Below are 20,798 nucleotides of genomic sequence, written 5' to 3' on the forward strand. Positions count from 1 at the left end.
AGCTTTTGGATACCTTCATTGTGCTGTGTGGATTATGTTGATGTTGTTACACAAGCTTTCTTAACTGGTTTTCATTCAAGTGTGCAAGCAAAGCATGGAGGGCCCCCATTGCCAAGCATGTACACTTAGTCTTTAAAATGTCTGGTATGCTCTTTCAATTTTGTTGTAATTTCTTGTATGCTTTAGTTTCTGTTATTTGAACAATATTGATTGTTGTTAAGCCTGATAGTATGTTATGTAATGACCTCTTGTAAAAGAGATTAATGTGCTTTCATCTACAACAGTTAAGAATTATCAATTCGTTCATTTTTAAAAAGCACTTGATAATTTGAAAATGTTGTTATGCTCTTGGAAACATTATGAATCCATCTCCTGTAAGGGAGCTTAAAGTTTACTTGCTTACAACATTTAAGATCTCAAGATAGTCTAGAAGCATTTCCAAGTACAAGTGTGTTAAAAAAATTGCAATTTAAGTTAGTTTAGTTTAGGAATTAGTCTCTAAACCATATATTTTGGTGTGCTTCCAAGTTCATGAATTCCAGATTGATAATTAAATTTATGATTTGATTTACACCCCTAAATTGGACCTGTTGACCCTGCAGCCTACACCTACCTACAAGTCAGTGAGAAAAGCCTTCAACCCCACAAGGTGTGGTCGGTGGCTGGGAACTCAGAGAAGGGGTTGTCACACTAATCCCAACTCTCCATTTGAGCTATCTCTTAGGTTAGCTAAGGGGGGTGGTCCCTAATGAAAAGTTAAGTTAAAAGATGTGAGTTTTTAGGAGAGTGTTATAGTGAAAATGGATTACTTTTAAGGATTTATGGGCAAATATGAAGTGAGCAACTTGAAATAACAATGCTAATCATTAATATGATTAAAAACCATAAAACCAGTGCCTTATAAGGAATTTGCTCAACAATTTAAAGATATATTTGCTCAAAATAAAATGCAATGCTCTCAAAAGAGAAAACAAAGTAACCTTGAAATGTAAATAAGAATTGTGAGCACAAGATATGCAAGATACAAAATGCTTTTGAGATAATCAACTTTATAAATCAAAACATGTGAAACATATCTTGCCAAAACCCAAAAATTAGTAATTAACTTGGAAATGTAAAAGAAAGGAAGTGCTAAACCAAGACATCAATATACAATTAGACTTGAAACATGAAAAGAAAACACTTGTTTGAAATTATTACAATACTTGCTTTTGGAATAGACTTTGCATATGAAAACTCAAACCATCAAGAGACAAGTAAAGTAAATGTAATGGAAAGTGATCTTGGTTAATTTTATTAATTAGCTCTACAACAAGATTACAATTTAACTCTTCAATCCTCAGACCTCACCTTCCCCCAATGATATGGATCTCACAATGAGGAGTCAATAGAGGAGCAGAGGATCCCTAAGATGTCTACTTCAACCAACTTATGTTGGAAGTAAAATTTTAATGAGGCTTGGGGCCTTTCTACACTAAAATGCCTAGATGAAATGCAAATTGTGTTAATTCCTCAACTAAAATAATGATACATGCAAATGCTTCAAAGAGATTGATTTGCAATGCTTGAAAATGAAATAGTGTTCAACATAAGTTGCAATTATAACTTCAATCGGAGGAATAAAATTAGCTTACAAGTGTTGCATGTGTTTCATCAATGAATTAAAATGATACATGTAATTTGTTTGAAAGTAAAATTTGTTTCAAATAGACAATGACAATAAATTGCTCTAATATTAAAGATAACAATGTAGCATAAAATTGAAACATGTATTCAAGTGCTCATGAAACAATTTACCAAGGTAAATGGAAACGAATCAAAGTTTGTTAAGAATATAAAATGCTTGCATGTAAAGGATGAATTGCCCAAAGTAAAGTGTAAGCTTGTAGCTCCAAGCAACAATGAGAAAGAAAATGCAAAGCTCAAATGAAATTGTAACAAACTTTAACTTAATGAAATGTGATAGTGAGGTTGTGTTAATTCCCAATTAAAGCATGCATGTAAGTGAATGAAGTATGAAAGCTTAAACCATGCAAATGTCAATCCACCCAAGAGAAGCCTCCCTCTAAATGGGGAGATAGGATACCATGGGAGAAATCCCAAGCTCCCACAAGCAAGTTAGATCTTTTATTAATATTACAATGAGAAGAGGGCCCTTCAAAGTTCTCAACTATACTTCAAGGAGAGTCCTCACAATAATTGCTTGAAACTTGGACACTAGACCTCCTTTCTTGAGAAAGTAGTGACAAGATCTCACAAAACTTATGCAAGGGAAACAAGGTGTGAGTTTCCTCCAAATGCCCACGTCTTAAAGAGGAAAATGGGAAGCCCTCTAGTGAACTCGACTTGGTCAAAATAAGCCTCAAAAGGGCTCACGACATCCTTGGAAATCAAACCCCCAACGCTTGCCAAAGGTCCTGCAAACACTTATTAGATGTTGTGGGAAGTTTCTCTTCAAAATCTACCACACAAGAGTTAGCAAACAATCCAAACAATGGCTGCAAAATAAGTTAAGTATTAATGGAAAAATCAGCAAGATAAAATGTATATGTACAATTATAATTTACAAAAGGCTAAGCTAAAGAGTGAGAGTAAACTCTCGTCTTTGCTTAACCATATTCAAGCTCTTAGATAGCAAATGAAAGAAATGGAGTACAATGTTTTTTTAAAAGAGATTTAAATTTAGAAGTTCTCGGCTTGTGTACAAGCTATGTGCCGAAATCCCTGCAAAACCACTTTGTAAGGTAAGACTATGACGGTTTAAGGAACAAATGAGAGCTCCTTTAAGAATGTATCGAGAGTGGGTTGGTCTCTCCAAAGAATTCCCTTCACGCTTGATTCTGTAATCCCAACAAGATGTTCCCTCTACAAAACTTCAATAAAAAATTAGTTCCATATAGATTTAGCAATAGACAATGATAAGAAACTCTAGAGATTTATTTAAAACCAACTAGAGCATTCTATACCTAGAGCATATTTCTAAATCAAATGTCAATGCAAGATAGCTTTACATTAACAAATCTACCAGAGCATATGGAAGCAAATTAGATCAAAGCATGAGTTAAAGGAATTATACCAATGCTCAACAATTCATTACACTCAAAAAGGAGGAGCACCTCATGAACGAAACCGCAAATTCTTTATTGATATTTCTGAAAGTGTACAAGGCAGCAGCGCTTCTGCAAGCACAATAGCTAGTAACAATATGATGCAATGTGAGAGCCCATGGCTCTATTATATAGAGAGTTGGGAGCAAATCCCAATGAAGAATGACAATGACAAATGGCATTAGAGCCAATCCCAATGTAGAAGTGATTAAACAAGTGGCATGAGGTGACAATCCCAAAGAAAAATTTGAATTTGTTGAATGGAGCTCCAATGCCAAGTGTAAAAATCGAATTCTGGCAAGTGGACATCATTTTCTTCTTCCCTTATGTGCCAAATTCGAATTTTATGGTGGAATGACAAGTGTATATGGGTGGTAACCCATGTGGGGACAATTTCCCACAAAAATCTCCACCAAATATTCTCCAAAATCCTCCCAAATGTGCATTAACTTCACAAATTCGAATTTCCAAACAACTTTTTCATTTAAGGTCAGAAATTCGATTTTATTTGAGCACATGTCATTTCCTTGACTTTAGGAGTCCACATCACCTTGGGACTTCACTTTAACTCCCCCATAATTTTCCACCTCATTTCCACAACACTTAGCATGTGTGAATATTTATTTTTCTCCATTTATTTAATTTCTGGCTTAATTAATTGCAAGATTTCCCACTAAACTTAGGAAAAGTGGGTTTTGAGAGTCCAAAACACATTATTAACCCCTCAAAGTGTGTCATAGTAGAAAGTTGAGGGTGAGAGGTGTAATTTTGATTACTCATTCCCCATACAACTTCTCTAGACTACACTTATTACAATCTAAATTCAATTTTATTTGCAATTTTTGACCTGTGAGAAATCTAAAAAATTAAAAAATAACTACCTAGACCTAACCAAATTCCATGAAATTTTTTGTGTGATCTAGTATGGTAATATACATCAACTCTAGACACTAAGATGTGTCAGGGGCTCAACCTTCAAGCCGTCACCCCAGCTTTGGGGTAAAATGTGAGTGAAAAAACCTAGAAAATTATCCCCCTCTAAAAACGAAGAGATAATTAACCAGATAAAAAAAACACTCCAAGGTGTACTCGTTTGCTGATCGAGTCCAAACATCCTAGGCCTGTTACAGACTCAAAACTCATCATTACTAGTATCACTTATTACAATTCCCCGTAAGGGGTACAAGAAAAATGATGACAAGAAAAATGATGAGAAGATAAAAGTAGAGTTAAAAAAACTCTATTGATTAATGATATTTGATGGTACAAGTGTCCTCTGGATCATAATTAGGCATGGAGTCTTCATATAATCATCAGGTGCCACTCCAGTGGTCAACACTGAACAGGACCGACACCCTTTTTGGGTTTTGGTGGGTTTTTGGTGGAGAGACCAGGGTTAATTTCCTTGAATTTTCTTAGCACCGGAGGAGGACCTAGCAACCATTTCTTGGAGCCAACACATAGCTTTTCTGGGGCCAACACATAGCTTTTCTGGGGGACAATTCCTAGTGGTTGAGCAACTGATTTCATCACCTAGGTCTTGTTAGCTTGCCTTGGGAAAGCCCAAGTGCATACATTCTGATCTCATATTGTATCCATTGTTTATCATAATAAAATGGCTCATTTTTGTGCAGGTTTTGGAGTTTTCTGGGTGTTTAATATTGTGTGAAAAATTGTGTGCGCTTTTTATATGCATGCTTTGTTTATCGTTGTTGATTTTCCTTAGGTATATTACACATCTCAATATGCAGAAATAACAATATCAATATCCATAAAATGCATAACAATTACAACAAGAGAAAGGGAGAATTAAATCTCTTCCCTAATGTTTTCCTCTCAGAGAAAATTTATCTTTCTTCAAAGATTACGCTAGCAATTTGTACTAGCAATTTCTAACGATCAATTTAACCCATGAGAAATAGAAAATATGGAAACCTCAACTTGGACTTATCCTCCTTCCTGTCCTCCCAAAGATATTCAGCTACGTGCTTGGAGGGGAGTTCCCAATTTTCCAAGCATGCCTTTAGCAAATGAATCCTCACCTCTATTTATAGTCAAATCAAATGCTAATTCATACAATAATATTAAAATGAACTCAAAACCCTAGATTTAGGGTGTTTCTCTTAAAGTAGCTTTTAGGGTCAGATTTAGTCCAAATTTGACAAGTTCCCTCTTCTCTTTGAGCTGGCCCCTCCACATATGTGAACAACATGCCTCAAACAATGAATAATGCCCCATAAATACCCCTTATAATGCTTTGGATAGAAGAAGACATCCTTCTTTGAGAGGTTAGGTTCATTATTAAGTAACCAAAAGTATAATTCTTTTGCCCTTTGAGTGGAACACTACTCGTAAAGTGACCTTTCTTTGACCATACAAATGCCATTCATGCCACATGGGACTTGTTAGCTCTCGAAGTATAACTTCTTGAGATAAAGTCCTAAAACTCAAGCAAGTCCTTGGAGGAACTATGAGGGAGCCAAAAGCCACCTCACCAACCCTCTTCACACCTTTGGTCAACTCTCCTTTAGCCTAAGGGGGGCTTCACTAAATTAGGATTATTAAAGCCACATAGCACCATTTCAAGCAAGGTGCTCCTCCTCTAGCTTCTTTTGTTGCCACATGTCATGCTTTAGGCCTCCTACATGGTAGGCATTGTAATGATGTGACTATAAAGACTAACGATAACTTTATGAAATAGTGTAAGTCTATGCAATAAGTAAAGGTGAAAATATAACCTGGGCTTAAGTCATGTGACAATTTAGTTATGTACTTAGAATTTTGGACACAGTTCCATACCTTTGGGGAGTTAAGTCTATTATGTCTATCTAAATGGTGCATTTGTTACCTCTTCCATAATTAATCATATTGTCTATCATGCACCATTCTCTCTTATTATATCTCGTTGTTATTATCATTATAATTTATCGACTTATCCCATCTACTTATAATGGTTGTTATAAATTTATCCTAATGAGTTTTCTCAATTGGTTTTTGCCAATGTTGCTAGGAGTTTGGCTAGTTCAATGCTAGTAGGTGCATGGTTTAAATCCCCTTGGATGAGACGGACTAGTCTATGTTGATGGACCAGGGATGCCATCCATGAATATGGAGAAGCATTCCTTGGGTTTCATGACAAGGTTTTCCTTAGGAAAATGGGTTGTTACAAATAAAGTTATTGATGGATCTGAAATAGATTTTTGAAGAAGCACTTGAACAACAATCAGGTCAACAAGTCATTGCACTCTAAGCCTCTCAAACAGAAGAAAAGCAGAGAAGAGAATACTCAGAAGAAAAGCAGAGAAGAGAATACTCGAAGTAAACTAACAAATCACTGCATAGCAAAATGCTAGGCTTGCTTTAGTAGAACTGTAGTGGAAGTTTGGCCCATCTACTATAGCAGAAGTTTGGCCCTCAAACGGTATTAGGACATTATGCTTAGCTGTTAGAATTTATAGTAATTTTGTTGCAAGCTATCATTTTCTCCATGAATTGACAACAATAGCTGGTTTGAAAATATTTCATGTAGTTTTCAAGATGTTCATTCATTTGTTTTGTATTTAATTCTAAAGGATATTTTGTTTCCTAGTTGTTTGTATCGTGATATTTTGTTTGTTACCTATTAAATTCGTTCATTTGAGTTCTAAAATAACAAATATGTCTATTTACATGTTCTTAGGTTGCAGAACTCATTGCATGCATGGCAAAAAATAGAGAGCTTTGCATGAATAATGTGGTTGAAGTGATTGCTGAGACAACGGCTCTATTGCTTCCCATGGAAGAACTTCTTGCTAGTCTATCATCAGCAAATGGTGTTTCGAAATTTTCCTCACAGGTATCTTCCAAATAACAGAAAACAAACTCAACAAGCCATATACATCAATAACAATTTATTGGATTCAGTGAGAATTAGGGTCATGTTATCCAGATATCAAACATATCCTGTGTATATTTTGCAAGTAGAAAACCATGTTTGACATACTTCATCTAAAGATGAAAAAGATAAAAATGCTTTCACTATTGTACCAAAATGATGCTAATTCCATGGAAAGAATAAAGTTAAAAGTATTGTTTATATAATTATACGTTCTTGATGTAGGGGACTTTTATGTTGTCATCTCATCATATTGAGGGTTAGGGGTTGATTGTTGAGGATGCAACTAAACTTTAATGCAATGTGACTATGGTAGGGTACCCCCTCAACCAATAAGGTATATGATATGTAGAGGTGATGCTAATTGAATTGTGGATATTCTTGTCCATAATTGACAACCCCTTTTAAGTTTTGCCAATTCTATATTTTTGTATTTGAACTCCTGTATTTCTATCTCCACATGCTTACCCTCCTCCTTTGGCCCCCACATCACTATTGAGTTTGATTATTTGTTTCGAGCTAATAGAAAAAGAGTAAGAGAAAGAGACAATCACTCATGGGAAAGCTGTTTGCATTATTCATTACTACATATTTATAATTAAAAATTGAGTTAAAATAGGTCATTGAAGATAATTCATTTGCTTTTATGACTTTATCCTAGAATAGACTAAACAAAATGTAATATTCCTAATGGAAAAACAATAGTAAATACCAAAAGCAATGAACTTGGAACAACAACAAATGAAGTAACAACAGCCACAAATTTAGCACACAAATGAAACCAACATAATAGTCTGAGCCATTATATTACGCACAGATCTGAGTACATAAAATGAGATAGAACAATGAAACCTGGGTTTGCCAAGAAAGCTGAGCAAAACCTAGAAATATGTTGTTGACCCAAGTGGTAGAAAACTCAAAATAGTGATGTTACTAGCCCAGTGAATAAATTGTTGTTGGCTGACTACTGGAATGATGATTTCCAGCCTGAATATTGCCCGGATCAGCCTGAAACTTCACCCATTGACTCTCCAAAAACCCACAAAAACCCGGAAAGGGTTTGGCTTGAACCCAAGTAGTGAAGAATCCCTCCAAATGGTGCGAATGGCCTAAATAGCCAACTGATGTGTGCCACTGCCAAAATCCTCTTCTGGAAGTAGACCTCAACTTCACAATTGAAGAACTCCCAACTGATCTGAAATTTGTCTCTGGAAAGCTCTAATTATTCAGCCCCTCAAGCTTCCAATCTTCCCAGCACCTATGCTTGTGTAGGGTTCCTCCAGTGAGGCTCACGCACTGCCAAAACATGTTGAATTCAACCCCAAATCACCCCTGCAAATTACCACCGAAATTCCAACTCAAGAATGTAGAAATGATCCCTACAATTCCCACTCCCCAATTCTCTTAAGCTGGCCCAACAATTCAACACAACGCACAGCCTCTGCGCCCCAGAAAATGTGCACTACTAATCCAAATGTTGAAGGTGAAGCTCCGTGGAAGCCCTGATATGGAATCCTTTGATTTCCAGCTAGGGAGACACTCGAAGTTCTCCTAAACCGGTCCAAATTCCGTTTGAAATCCCTGTGCTAAGAAACACTCCAAACCCTTGTGCTAAACAACTCACAAGATGTCGATTTTCTTAAGTGAATAGTCAAAAGATAATGTGCAGCGCCCCCTTTTTGCCTTTATATATTGATGGGCCCATGCGTCCTCCTTGGTGGCCCCCGCTTTCCCTCCAAAAGTCGCTCCCCCTCTATGAGTGTGAATTGCTCTCATGTGGCCCACTGGACCGTGGGACCCACTTCACCCATATCTCCTAAGTCCCAAAAAAATGCCAAAATTGATCTTCAATCCTTGTTAGTTTTTGGTAGCAGTGAACAGGTGTTCTAGTCTCTATGGTGTCTAAGAGGCTAAGGAACACAAGATCTCCAAAACCTAAAAAAGGTTTCGCAAGAAAAGCCTTAGAAACACCTCAATTAGATTAATTGACCAATAATTAAATATTTCCTAAGTCTAACTTAGGAAAATTGGTTAATTAAATCAGATTAATTGAGAGAAATTGATTTTGCTCTAGAGACTTCCGGAAAGTGAGTTGATGGAGTCAAGATGATCTTAGCCATCAATTGAGATGTGATCATGGTCGTTGGTTGCCCAACAGAATATTATAAGAGCAATTCGATGGGGTTTGGAGAAGACACAGAAGAGAGTTGAGTAGTTTGACTACCTAGTTGCAATGATCAGCAAGGGCATAGTTGAAGCTAGGGAGACACTGAGCAACGAGGTTTCAACAGAGATTTGGGAGGAAATTTTTTGGAGAAAATTTCCACAGTGATTTCTAGTTTCCAGAGGCAGGAAGGAGGTTGATTTATCTGTAGAGAAGGAGGTTGAATCAACTAGTGTGAGTTAGCCATTTTACCCAGTGCAAGTTGCAGGAGAGACATCGTTTCAATGCGTTAGTGATGGAACTATTTCCCAAAGGCAGAGCAAGTGAGTCTGGCAGCTACTGGAGGTAGTTCGACTTGCTAGTAAGAAGTCCTAGAGGCTATGCGAATTTCCAAAAGGAAGAATTGCGGATTTTGGTAGGTAGTGAGAGTAGCCAAAGAGAGTGCGAGTTCGCTGGGAGAGGCTAGATTGAGTAGCAGAGGGAGATTTTGAACCTCCAGTTTATTTTGTTAGTGGAGATTAGTATTTGTCAGAGCTTTTCTAGTGAGAGGCAAGTAGATCATTGTACTCATGAATTGTTGAAGATTAATAATAATAAAACCCTCATCTGCTGCACTGATTTTCCAATTGGGTTTGTCCAAGGATGTTTTGTCCAAAAATATTGGCGTCCTATTTATTGTGTGTGCGCGCATTATTTTCTTATTTCCAGTATTTTATTTTCCACAATGTAATTTTATTTGTGAAGAATTGTAGTGAGTTATTCAATATTTGTTGTTAATAATTAACAGAAGATAAATAAATTGTATAAATTAGGAGAATAATTTCCAATTGCTGCAGTTCATGGAAATTTCACATGATATCAGAGAAAAGTTAGCAAGGTTGGTGCAGATTAGAGAGATCAATGCATTGAAGAGTAGATCTGCGCAGGCCAATCAACCAATGCATGTTTCAAGGGAAGTAGTCGATTTCTAGTCCAAGGAAGTGATCTACAGCAGGCAGTGAGGTTGTTGGAAAGGATTTCCCGAGACAAATCAAATTTCGCAAAGAAGATTTAGTGCAGAGGGTTTTCCACAAAGGGTTTGGCAGGAGTAAATCACCACAGGGCCTAGAAGAGAGAAGAAGGTTTCATAATAGAGTTTATTAAGTTCTCCAGATTATTTGAGTTCGCAGATTTTCCAGAGATGGTGACAATAGGATTGAGAGATCAAGACAGGTTGGATGGAGCCTCCACCTTTGGTATCTGGAAAGCCAGAATGTTGTTTCTATTGGATGAGTATGGTCTGAAGGCGTTTGCTACAACAGTTATCGTCATCCCAACAGATCCCAACCAGTTTCATGAGTATAGGAGAGACAATTCCAAAGTCAATAGGATGATTCTTAATGGAGTCAGGGATCACATAGTCCTGCATATTGCAAAGAAGGGAACATGAAAGAAAATGTGGGACACCATCATCAAGCTATACCAAGATCCGTCAGATAACTAGAAGATGATCCTCAAAGAGAAGTTGAGGACAGTCAAGATGAACAAGGGTGAAGACGTAACCACCTATCTCACCAGGATTCTGTCTGTAAGAGATGAACTCGCTACAATAGGTGAGAAGCCAGTAGATGATGAGCTAATGCGTATTGCACACAATGGGTTCTATTGAAATTTCTAAGTTTACTTAGTTAGAAACCCTTCATGCACTTTATCTCATTTATTCCTTCCTACTTGTTATTTTCCTTAACAAGTTATTTACAATTTAAATACTGAAAATAAACACTAGTGCATGCTCAACATATTACAGATCAGCAACTAAAAGGAAACCGAAACAAACACACCATATGACACCATTATTTTTGGACCAACGTCCCTGGAAAAACCCAATGTGGGAAAACCGGTGCAGTTATCTGAGGGTTTTCTTATTAAGCAATATTAGAGTACAATTTGCGTGTCAAAACTAGCCTACCCAACAGAGAATTTACTTGGTAGTAATACCTCTTGGTTTCTGACAAATCTCTTGGCTAAAACCTCGGATAATCCTTTCGGCAACTCTTCAGCACAAAACTGCTCAGAAACCCTAGCATCTACCCAATCTGGACTGCGTCAGCCTCTCCTAGCCCAGCGCTGACTCTACATCAGCCTATCTTGGCCTGCGTCAGCCCCAGGAGGCCCTGCATCAGCTCTTTGATCCTCTGCGTCAGCTACGCTGGCCTCTCTAGTGCTCTGCGCAGCACTTAGCTGCCTCTGCGTGGCCCTGCGTGAGTACTGGCTGCTCCTACGTCACTCTCTCTAGTTGCTCTGCTGCTCTCCCAACACTATCTCTGCCTCTCTGTCTATCTATACTCAATGCCCCTCAGCTGCTCTCTGATCACTAATTCTATCTCTCTTAGCAAACCTCATTCTAGAGAATAGAATGACTGATCACTCTGGTGTATTCTCCAAGTGACCCTCAAACCTCCTCTTATACTTTTCCTGTTGACATCTCAACAGCCGAGATTAATTCCCTAATCAACGGCTAAGATTAGATCTGTCTTGATCCATGTCTTTTGGACCACTCTAACACAGATTCATATTAATACACATTAATATTTTATTTTCTCTAAGTTTAGACTTAGAGACTCCACTAAAAATATTAATTATTTTAATATCTCCTGATCTGTTTAGAATCTGCCCAAACCCTTTCTGGGTATTGGAGATCTCATGTGCCCCAACCTCTCCACCAAATTGTGTGGCTAGAGCACATCCGATGCTACCCCAAATCAACACTCCCTCTTAGTGAGGACTGTGCTCTAGCAATACTCCTCGCTGAGTATTACTCAGATCATTTGGCATCGGTACCTGTGCTAATGCTAGGCCTTCCTGCCCAACATCCTCTGCACTATTGCATCCTGTATTGTTGCCCATGGTTTTGCCACTACCACTACTGCATCTGTACGACAACTCCCTCTGCATCCGTGTTGTTGTTGGTCCTTTCTCCCAGCACTGCATCCACACTGCACCTTGTCTCATCATGTTGCATTGTGTTGCCCACTGCTGCACTGCAACTCAGTTACTGAGAAGTAAGTAACTAATCTCCCAATCTGACCTCCCAATTGGGCTAGAGACACCCACTAATGTTGAAGTTCCCTTTGTCGCTGACAAGTGCTCCCTCTCTAACCTCTGCGTTGCTGCAACAACTCCTTACATTGCACCATTGCACACCTCTCTGTGCCATCCTGCATTGGTGCAACACTCTCGTGCCTCTCGCACTGCTGCAGCCTGCTAGCTTCGCGCTGTCTCAGGACTCCTACACTGTAGCTCTCTCTACTGCTCCATCTGCATCCATATCTACCCACTCAACCAGTCCTGCTACTCCTCGTCGGGGCTCCCGTAGCAAGGTCTAATCCAAGAGGCTGGGTACCTCGAGGATCCTGCCCCTCATTGCCTGTAGTCTTCCTGACTACAGCTCGATGTCTCCCCACTTCCGCTCAAGTGGTGCGTGTGCACTCATGGCACAGCCATCGTCTGTCAAAACTTCCTTCTCTGCCCATGCTGGCGCTGCCTTAGTCTCGAAAGACTCTCCCTTACTCTTCTTCATTGGACACTGGGTCGCATAATGACCTAGCTCCCCATAGTGGAGCACTTGATCTTGGAGAGATCCTTCTTCTTTCGCTTTTCCTGCTTTCCCTCAGATGCTAGGGCCACATCTTCCTCCTCTTGCTTGACTTTGATCCTCTTGCTTGACTTTGATCCCCTTGCTGCTGCTACTCTTCTTTGACTACCGTATGATCTCTTCCAAGCGAAGAGCTGCCCACATCTCGTCCCAAGGTGGAAGTGTGTTAAAATTGGCAACCAGGGAAAAACTTCATGTGGGTCATCTTATTCATGGCTGATAATATTTTTATTAGATTCCTCTCGTCGAGAGGTGTAGGATTGATGTAAAGATCATCTGATTTCGATAAGTATTCATGGAGATATGAATTTATTTTGATTATGAAATTATTATCAAGCCGACCTACAACTCATGTAGGCTCAGAAGCCCAACAGTCCCATCTATTCACCCACCAACGTTGTGTATAAATATAAGAGGACTTTTCCTCATTTAGACTCACTCTCATCTCATCACATCTCTCTCTCTCTACTGCGCAGATATGAGTCTCTTCTCTACTGTGCTGAAATGGGTCTCTCTCTCTCACACATGTGAAGCCGGAAGCTGTTGAATCTGAAGCTGCAACTGCAGAAGTAAAGATTGACTTGCATGGCCTAGAAGATCTCCTCTTTGGAACTGCGTTGTAGGTTCATCTGAACCTCCTCTGAAAGCCGCAACTTTTGGTGGTGGAATGAAGTCAATCCGATGAACGGTTTGCAAGATATCGACTGCCCTAGTTTGAAGCCGGAAACTGTTGAAACTGAAGTTGCAACTGCAGAAGTAAAGATTGACTTGCGTGGCCTAGAAGATCTCCTCATCTGAACTGCGCTGTAGGTTCATCTGAACCTCCTCTGGAAGCCGAAACTTTTGGTGGTGGAATGAAGTCAATCCGACGGTCGGTTTGTGAGATATGGTCTGCCCTAGTTTGATAATGAAGCCGCTAATGCTGATGCTGCTGATCTAGGGTTTGCTACTGCTGATATGAATCAGATTTATTGTATTATTTCTCTCTGCTGAATTATTGAAGATAAAAGAAGATTTGATCAAAGGGTTTCCCCACACATTGTGGGGTTTGTCCCTGGCTAGCCGCCACATCTTGTGTCTCTTGTCTTGGCTTGTTTTCTGTCGATCGTTTAATGTTCTATCTGAACTTTACTTTATGTACATGTGATTGCTAATCGGTGGAATATAATAATAAAAAAAAGAAGTAAACTGTTATAAGCATAGAACATACCATAACTTACCATGGTATCAGAGCTGAGGTGAAGACAAAGCCCGAGCAAGAGCAAGAGCAATCATTGAAGAGAAGATTGGCAAGGCTATCCTAAAAGAACTATGGGGTCCTCAACACTCTTTCCTGCTGAAGACAAGCTCCGTGAGAAAGCTGACTATCACGGATGAAAGATGTCTATCGATCTAACCCTTGAAGATCAAGGAGTGCTAGACCATGTAAGAGGCAATATTGTTGAGCCTTCATCAAATGCATCTGCTGCTGCCTGGAACAAATGGAAAAATGGAGAAGTCAAATCAAAGAAGATCATCCAGGACTCTATCGACAAGCGCTTGGTGGCCTACATCTCTGATCTAGACACCTCCAAGGAAATCTACGACAGACTGGTGAGTTTATTTAAAGTTAATGATGCAAATCAAGTTTTGTTTCTTAGAAATAAGTTGAGGGAAATCAAGAAGGGTAAAGATGAAAGTATGCAAGCATACTTCTTAAGAATCACTGAGATCAAGAACGATCTCCTATCTATTGGGGAAACTATTACTGACAGAGAAATGGCACTCACAACTCTTGGAGGATTATCATCTGAATGGTATGTGTTCAAGACTACTCTTCTGAACTATAATGTAATTCCTAGTTTTGAGGAATTAATGGCTAGATGCATTCAAGAAGAAACAAGGGAAGAAGTGCTAGAAATGCCCATGCCTAAAGGTCCTCCTGCTGCCTTTTCTTCTCATGCAAAGAAAAGAAATAATTCCGGGACTAAATCAAAAGGAAAGGCTGGACCTAAGGGTGGAAGAAAATGACGATGTTACATTTGCGATAAAGCAAGTCACTATGTATGAGATCATGAGCATCATGATGAATGAGATCATGGACATGGGCAGCATGATGATAATCATGATTAGAGAAGCATGGTACAGTATGCAGTGGTGCAACTCAAAATCCCTCTGATGGAAATCAAAGGAATGACAAATTCAACAGCAAAGGTAAGAGGAGAGCTGCGGATCGAGGAAGAGGAAAACCATTCAAGAAGGCTAGAAATTCCAGATGTATTAAATGCACCTGACCTCAAAAAGAACCTAGTGTCCATCTCAGCAATGGAAGACAAAGGCTACAAGGTAACCTTCAGCAATGGCAAGGTATGTATATGGAAAAATAATGTTAAATATGCCTTTACTCTTGGGTTTAGTGTTGATTCATTATATCAGGTCGATGGATGTCCGCTAGGTGTCATGTCTTGTGACACAACTCTTTAGTCCGAACTTTGGCATCAGAGGTTTGCCCACCTTCATTACAAAGCTCTACCCGATGTAAGACAGATGGTAACAGGGATGCCCGAATTCCAAGTAGAGAAAGAAGGTGTATGTCCGGGATGTGCCAAAGGAAAGCTCAAAAGGGGACCATTCCCCTCAAGCCAAAGCAAGACCTCTGATATATTACAATTGGTTTACTCAGGCATACCTGAGGTTGGCATTAAGAGGGAGACTACTACACCACATACTCCTGAGCAGAATGGTGTGGTGGGAAGGAAGAACCACACGATGATGGAAGTTGTCCGGGCCATGCTACATGATCATAGACTTCCAAAGTTTCTATGGGCTGAAACTACAATCACCGCCGTATATGTACAAAATTGATGCCCTCATCAAGCATTGGGTTCCTAAACTCCTGAAGAAATGTTCACCACTGGTCAAAGGGAAGTCGTGATTAGTCATGATGTCACCTTTGACAAAGATATGGCTCTCAACAAGGTGGACAATCTGCTGACTTTGAGTAGCTCTCCAGAAGCCGACACCAGGGAACCAAAAGAAAGGGATGATGAATCAATGCCTGATGTAGAAGAACCCATGGATCCGATTGATCCTCATCCACATGAGCCTTCCTCTTTAGGAAGAGGCCTTCATGGCTTAGGGGGATACTTGATGATGCTGAAGGACATGCTGCACCCTGAGGAACCTTCCATCAAAGTAGGAAACTTAACAGGTATCAGGAATACCTGACCATCATGAGCACGATCATACAAAATTAACCTTCATCATTCTCAGATGTCATCAAGCATTAACTATGGAAGGATGCTATGACCATAGAATATGAGTCTATTATGGAGAATGATCTATGGGAAGTAGTTCCCAGACCCTGGACAAGACAATTGTTTCTTCAAAATGGATTTACAAGATAAAGCATGCAGCAAATGGAAGTATGGAAAAGTATAAGGTTCATTTTGTTGCTCATGGTTTATCCCAGAAGGGAGTTATAGACTATGATATTTGCACCTGTTGCCAGATATACGACCATCCGCTTGATCATAGCCCTTGTAGCTTCACAAGGATGGAACCTACATCAGATGGATGTTAAGACCGCGTTCTTGCATGGTTCTATCAAAGAAGAGGTCTATGTGGAGCAACCTGAAGGATTTGAGATTTATGATTGAAAATCTCATGTATGCAGGTTGAAGAAGGCTCTCTATGGGCTGAAGCAAGCACCCCGAGCATGGTATGAGAGGATCGATAGCTACTTGATGAAGCTGGGATTCACTAGGAGTGAAGCTGATCCTAACCTTTACTTTAAGGTTGAAGATGACAAGCCTCTCATATTGGTGTTGTATGTGGATGACCTCTTTCTAACAGGTGCAAACCCTCTCATTCACAAATGTAAGAGGGAGATGGCTTCTGAATTTGAAATGAAGGACCAAGGACTTGAAGTGTGGCAGAAGCCAAGGGAAATTTTCCTATCTCAAGGAAAATATGTGGTAAATATATTGGAAAGATTTGGTATGATGGACTGCAAGCCTGTGACTACCTCAAGGATCTTAACTTTTAGAAGTTATATGGTAGTGATGTCGGACCAAACTTGGGAAATGCCTCTGAGTTTCAAAAACTCATTCGCATTGATGTTCTTGGTGAACGTCCGTCTGAACATATGTTTTGCAGTTAGCATTGTGAGCTCATATTTGGTTGAGCCTCACTGGATTGATGCCAAGAATCTTCTGAGATGTCTTCAGGACACAATCTCTCATGGATTAAGATACACTGCCGGAGATGTGAGACTACTTGGATATACTGATGTTGATTGGGCAGGCAGTGTGGTGGACCGTAAGAGCACTTCCGGGTACTGTTTCACCTTGGGATCTTCTTTGATATCCTGGATGAGCAGGAAGCAGAAGTCGGTAGCTTTGAGCACCACCGAAGCAGGATATATTGTTGCTAGCATAACCTCGTGTGAGGCAGTCTGGTTGCGAAAGCTCTTCAGTGAGCTGTTTGGATTTACATTGGATACCACTGTGATTCTCTGTAACAACCAGAGGTGGGATTCGATTATTGAGGAATCCCGTATTCGTCAATTGCTCTAGCAGATAGACATCATCTGGGATATGGTAAGTTGATGAGCAAGGAAGCTCCATCACATTAAGATGATGTACAGGTTGATACACCTTGTCAAAGCCCCGAGGAAAGATCTAATCTGTGATTTTCCCAAACGACCTGGAGTCGATAAGAAACCCTTGTACAAGGGTCCTGCATGTTGCATACATTGAGCTCTAGGAGCTCTGAGGGCTTGCGGTTATTACTGGAGCAACATATGACCTCAGGGTGACTCACCCTCCCCTAGTGGTGCACACTGGATCAAGATGATTCGCTCTCTTGTGGGACAAGATGATTCGCTCTCTTGTGGAACAGGATGATTCGCTCTCCTGTGTAGTAGGATGATTAGTTCTCCTGTGAGGCCTGGATTGATGTGTTCTCCATGGCAACCTAGATTGATGTGTTCTCCACGGCGATTGTAGCAGGATTGATGTGTTCTCCTGTGAGGCCTGGATTGATGTGTTCTCCATGGCAATTGTAGCAGGATTGATGTGTTCTCCTGTGAGGCCTGGATTGATGTGTTCTCCATGGCAATTGTAGCAGGATTGATGTGTTCTCCTGTGAGGACAGGATTGATTAGTTCTCCTGTCGAGGCATCCTACCCATGCAGTCTGGGACTCATGGGAAGTACCTCTCATCTGATCAATGAGCAGGGAAATGAAGTTAGGGACCATAGTAGTACCGATGGACGCATCGTTGTAACTACCGTACTCCCTACGCTAGGATGACCTCCATTGATCTGGGATCAATGATACTGGTCTGGGACCAGTGGTAGGAGTTGTACCATACTATGACGCTGACTTCGGGTCGGTTGAGACTGGTCTGGGACTAGTGGTACATACTCCAAGACTGACTTCGTGTCAGTGCAGTACTGGTCTGGGACCAGTGGTACACTCTCTGAGACTGTGATACTGGTCTGGGACCAGTGGTACATACTCTGAGACTGACTTTGAGTCAGTATGACACATCCTCGATCATTTCTTCTTCTTCATAATTCGGACAAAAGCAGAGTAGAACAGAACAATGCAAGAGCAGAGCAGAACAGAGCAAAACAGTACAGATCAGTGCAAGCAGAACAAGACAAAGCTGAACAGGCAGAATAGAGCAGAGCAGGGCAAGGGTCAGGCTGTACAGGGCAGTGCATTTGATGGATGAATAGTATCGATCGATAGACAGATTGCAGATGAAGTTCTCCATGGTTGAGAGGGAGTGTTAAAATTGGCAACCAGGGAAAAACTTCATGTGGGTCATCTTATTCATGGCTGATAATATTTTTATTAGATTCCTCTCGTCGAGAGGTGTAGGATTGATGTAAAGATCATCCGATTCCGATAAGTATTCATGGAGATATGAATTTATTTTGATTATGAAATTATTTTCAAGCCGACCTACAACTCATGTAGGCTCAGAAGCCCAACAGTCGCATCTATTCACCCACCAACGTTGTGTATAAATATAAGAGGACTTTTCCTCATTTAGACTCATTCTCATCTCATCACATCTCTCTCTCTCTACTGCGCAGATATGAGTCTCTTCTCTACTGCGCTGAAATGGGTCTCTCTCTCTCACACATGTGAAGCCGGAAGCTGTTGAATTTGAAGCTGCAACTGCAGAAGTAAAGATTGACTTGCGTGGCCTAGAAGATCTCCTCTTTGGAACTGCGTTGTAGGTTCATCTGAACCTCCTCTGAAAGCCGCAACTTTTGGTGGTGGAATGAAGTCAATTCGATGAACGGTTTGCAAGATATCGACTGCCCTAGTTTGAAGCCGGAAACTGCTGAAACTGAAGCTGCAACTGCAGAAGTAAAGATTGACTTGCGTGGCCTAGAAGATCTCCTCATCTGAACTGCGCTGTAGGTTCATCTGAACCTCCTCTGGAAGCCGAAACTTTTGGTGGTGGAATGAAGTCAATCCGACGGTCGGTTTGTGAGATATGGTCTGCCCTAGTTTGATAATGAAGCCGCTAATGCTGATGCTGCTGATCTAGGGTTTGCTACTGCTGATATGAATCAGATTTATTGTACTATTTCTCTCTGCTGAATTATTGAAGATAAAAGAAGATTTGATCAAAGGGTTTCCCCACACATTGTGGGGTTTGTCCCTGGCTAGCCGCCACATCTTGTGTCTCTTGTCTTGGCTTGTTTTCTGTCGATCGTTTAATGTTCTATTTGAACTTTACTTTATGTACATGTGATTGCTAATCGGTGGAATATAATAATAAAAAAATGAAGTAAACTGTTATAAGCATAGAACATACCATAACTTAACAAAGTGTCCCTCTGCCCAGTATACTTTGAACAAATACTTCCCAGTCTTCTGAGACAACATTCAGGGTTGTCCTCACCATTAGCTCTTGATCCGATGTCGCCCCTATAACAGTCAAATGATCTCGGATCTAATTCAGTCCTCTGAGGAAGGTGTCAATTAATTGCCCCTTCTTCATTTGATACGACCTCATCTGATTTTCGAGCAGCATCCTTCTCTGCACAGAAGTATGCTAGTACAGCTTCTTGAGAGCCTCCCACATCTCAAACATCATTTCCTTCTCGGCTATGTGTGGTACTACATGATCCTCGACCCCATCAAGGATAATGCTCTTGGCCCTCGCCATCGCCTCCTCGTACCTATCATTATCACTGGGGTCGAATGGGACAGCTATTACCTTCAAGGCGAAGTTCTTGACATGATTCTTGTCAAGTACGAATAAGATTTTGGCCTTCCAGACTATGAATTTTGATGCTCCGTCCAGTCTATCCTGGTCTCTTACTCCGTGTAGTGCCATGTTGCTCCTCTACTTCCCTCCTGGAAGTTCTTTGTTCGACTCCTCAGAGTCTCTACTTTCTATCTGGAAGTTCTCTTTTGCACTCCCTCTGAGTCCTGATTTCCCTCCTGGAAATCCTTCTGCCACTTGTCGAGATGCCCCTACTTTGATCGTCTTGTGCAACTGCACCACTAGTCCGAGTTCCTCGACTGGAAACCCTCGATAGCAAATCCTCTGGCCTTGTTCTGTCAGGTATTGTTCTGACTACAGTACCTCACTAGCTCCACTCTGCAATATTCCTGCAGCCTTCTAAACCCCAGCAATTGCCTATCTGTGGACTGCTTCAGCCCCTCTCTGCCTCACGCTGGCCCTGCGTCACCCCAGATGGGTCTGTGTTAGCCTTGGGAGGCCCTACGTCAACCCCCTGGCCCTCTGTGTCAGCAACACTGGCTTCTTTGAGGCTCTGTGCAGCACCCGGTTGCCTCTACGTGGCCCTGCGTGAGCCCTGGCTAGCTCTACGTCACACTCCTTGGCTTTTGCGCTGTTAGAAACAGCTTTTGTCACCTTGGGACAACTGTTTTCTACTGCTATTGGTCTGCTTGGCTGATGTCTTTTAGTCCTCCTGTGATCTGTAATCACCCTCTGATACCATGTTGAAGTTTCTAAGTTTACTTAGTTAGAAACCCTCCATGC

At 40.5% G+C, this 20,798-nt stretch overlaps 1 protein-coding gene across 3 annotated transcripts in view; it reads left to right on the top strand.

The window, feature by feature from the left end:
* Positions 1–20,798, top strand: part of LOC149155720 (protein TIC 62, chloroplastic-like) — a 377,018-nt gene that overhangs the window by 273,070 nt on the left and 83,150 nt on the right. For all 3 annotated transcript variants that reach the window (XR_016263739.1, XR_016263738.1, XM_089445945.1), the window contains exon 9: positions 6,787–6,942. Coding sequence is in view for 1 of the 3 variants with exons in the window: in XM_089445945.1 (XP_089302071.1) it covers positions 6,787–6,942 (156 nt within the window). In the remaining 2 variants the exon portion in view is untranslated. The remainder of the gene's footprint in view (positions 1–6,786; positions 6,943–20,798) is intronic.

This window comes from Pinus tabuliformis, chromosome 9 (assembly GCF_031772625.1).
Source record: "Pinus tabuliformis cultivar Carrire ecotype Pingquan chromosome 9, CPIR1, whole genome shotgun sequence".
Lineage (NCBI taxonomy): Eukaryota > Viridiplantae > Streptophyta > Pinopsida > Pinales > Pinaceae > Pinus > Pinus tabuliformis.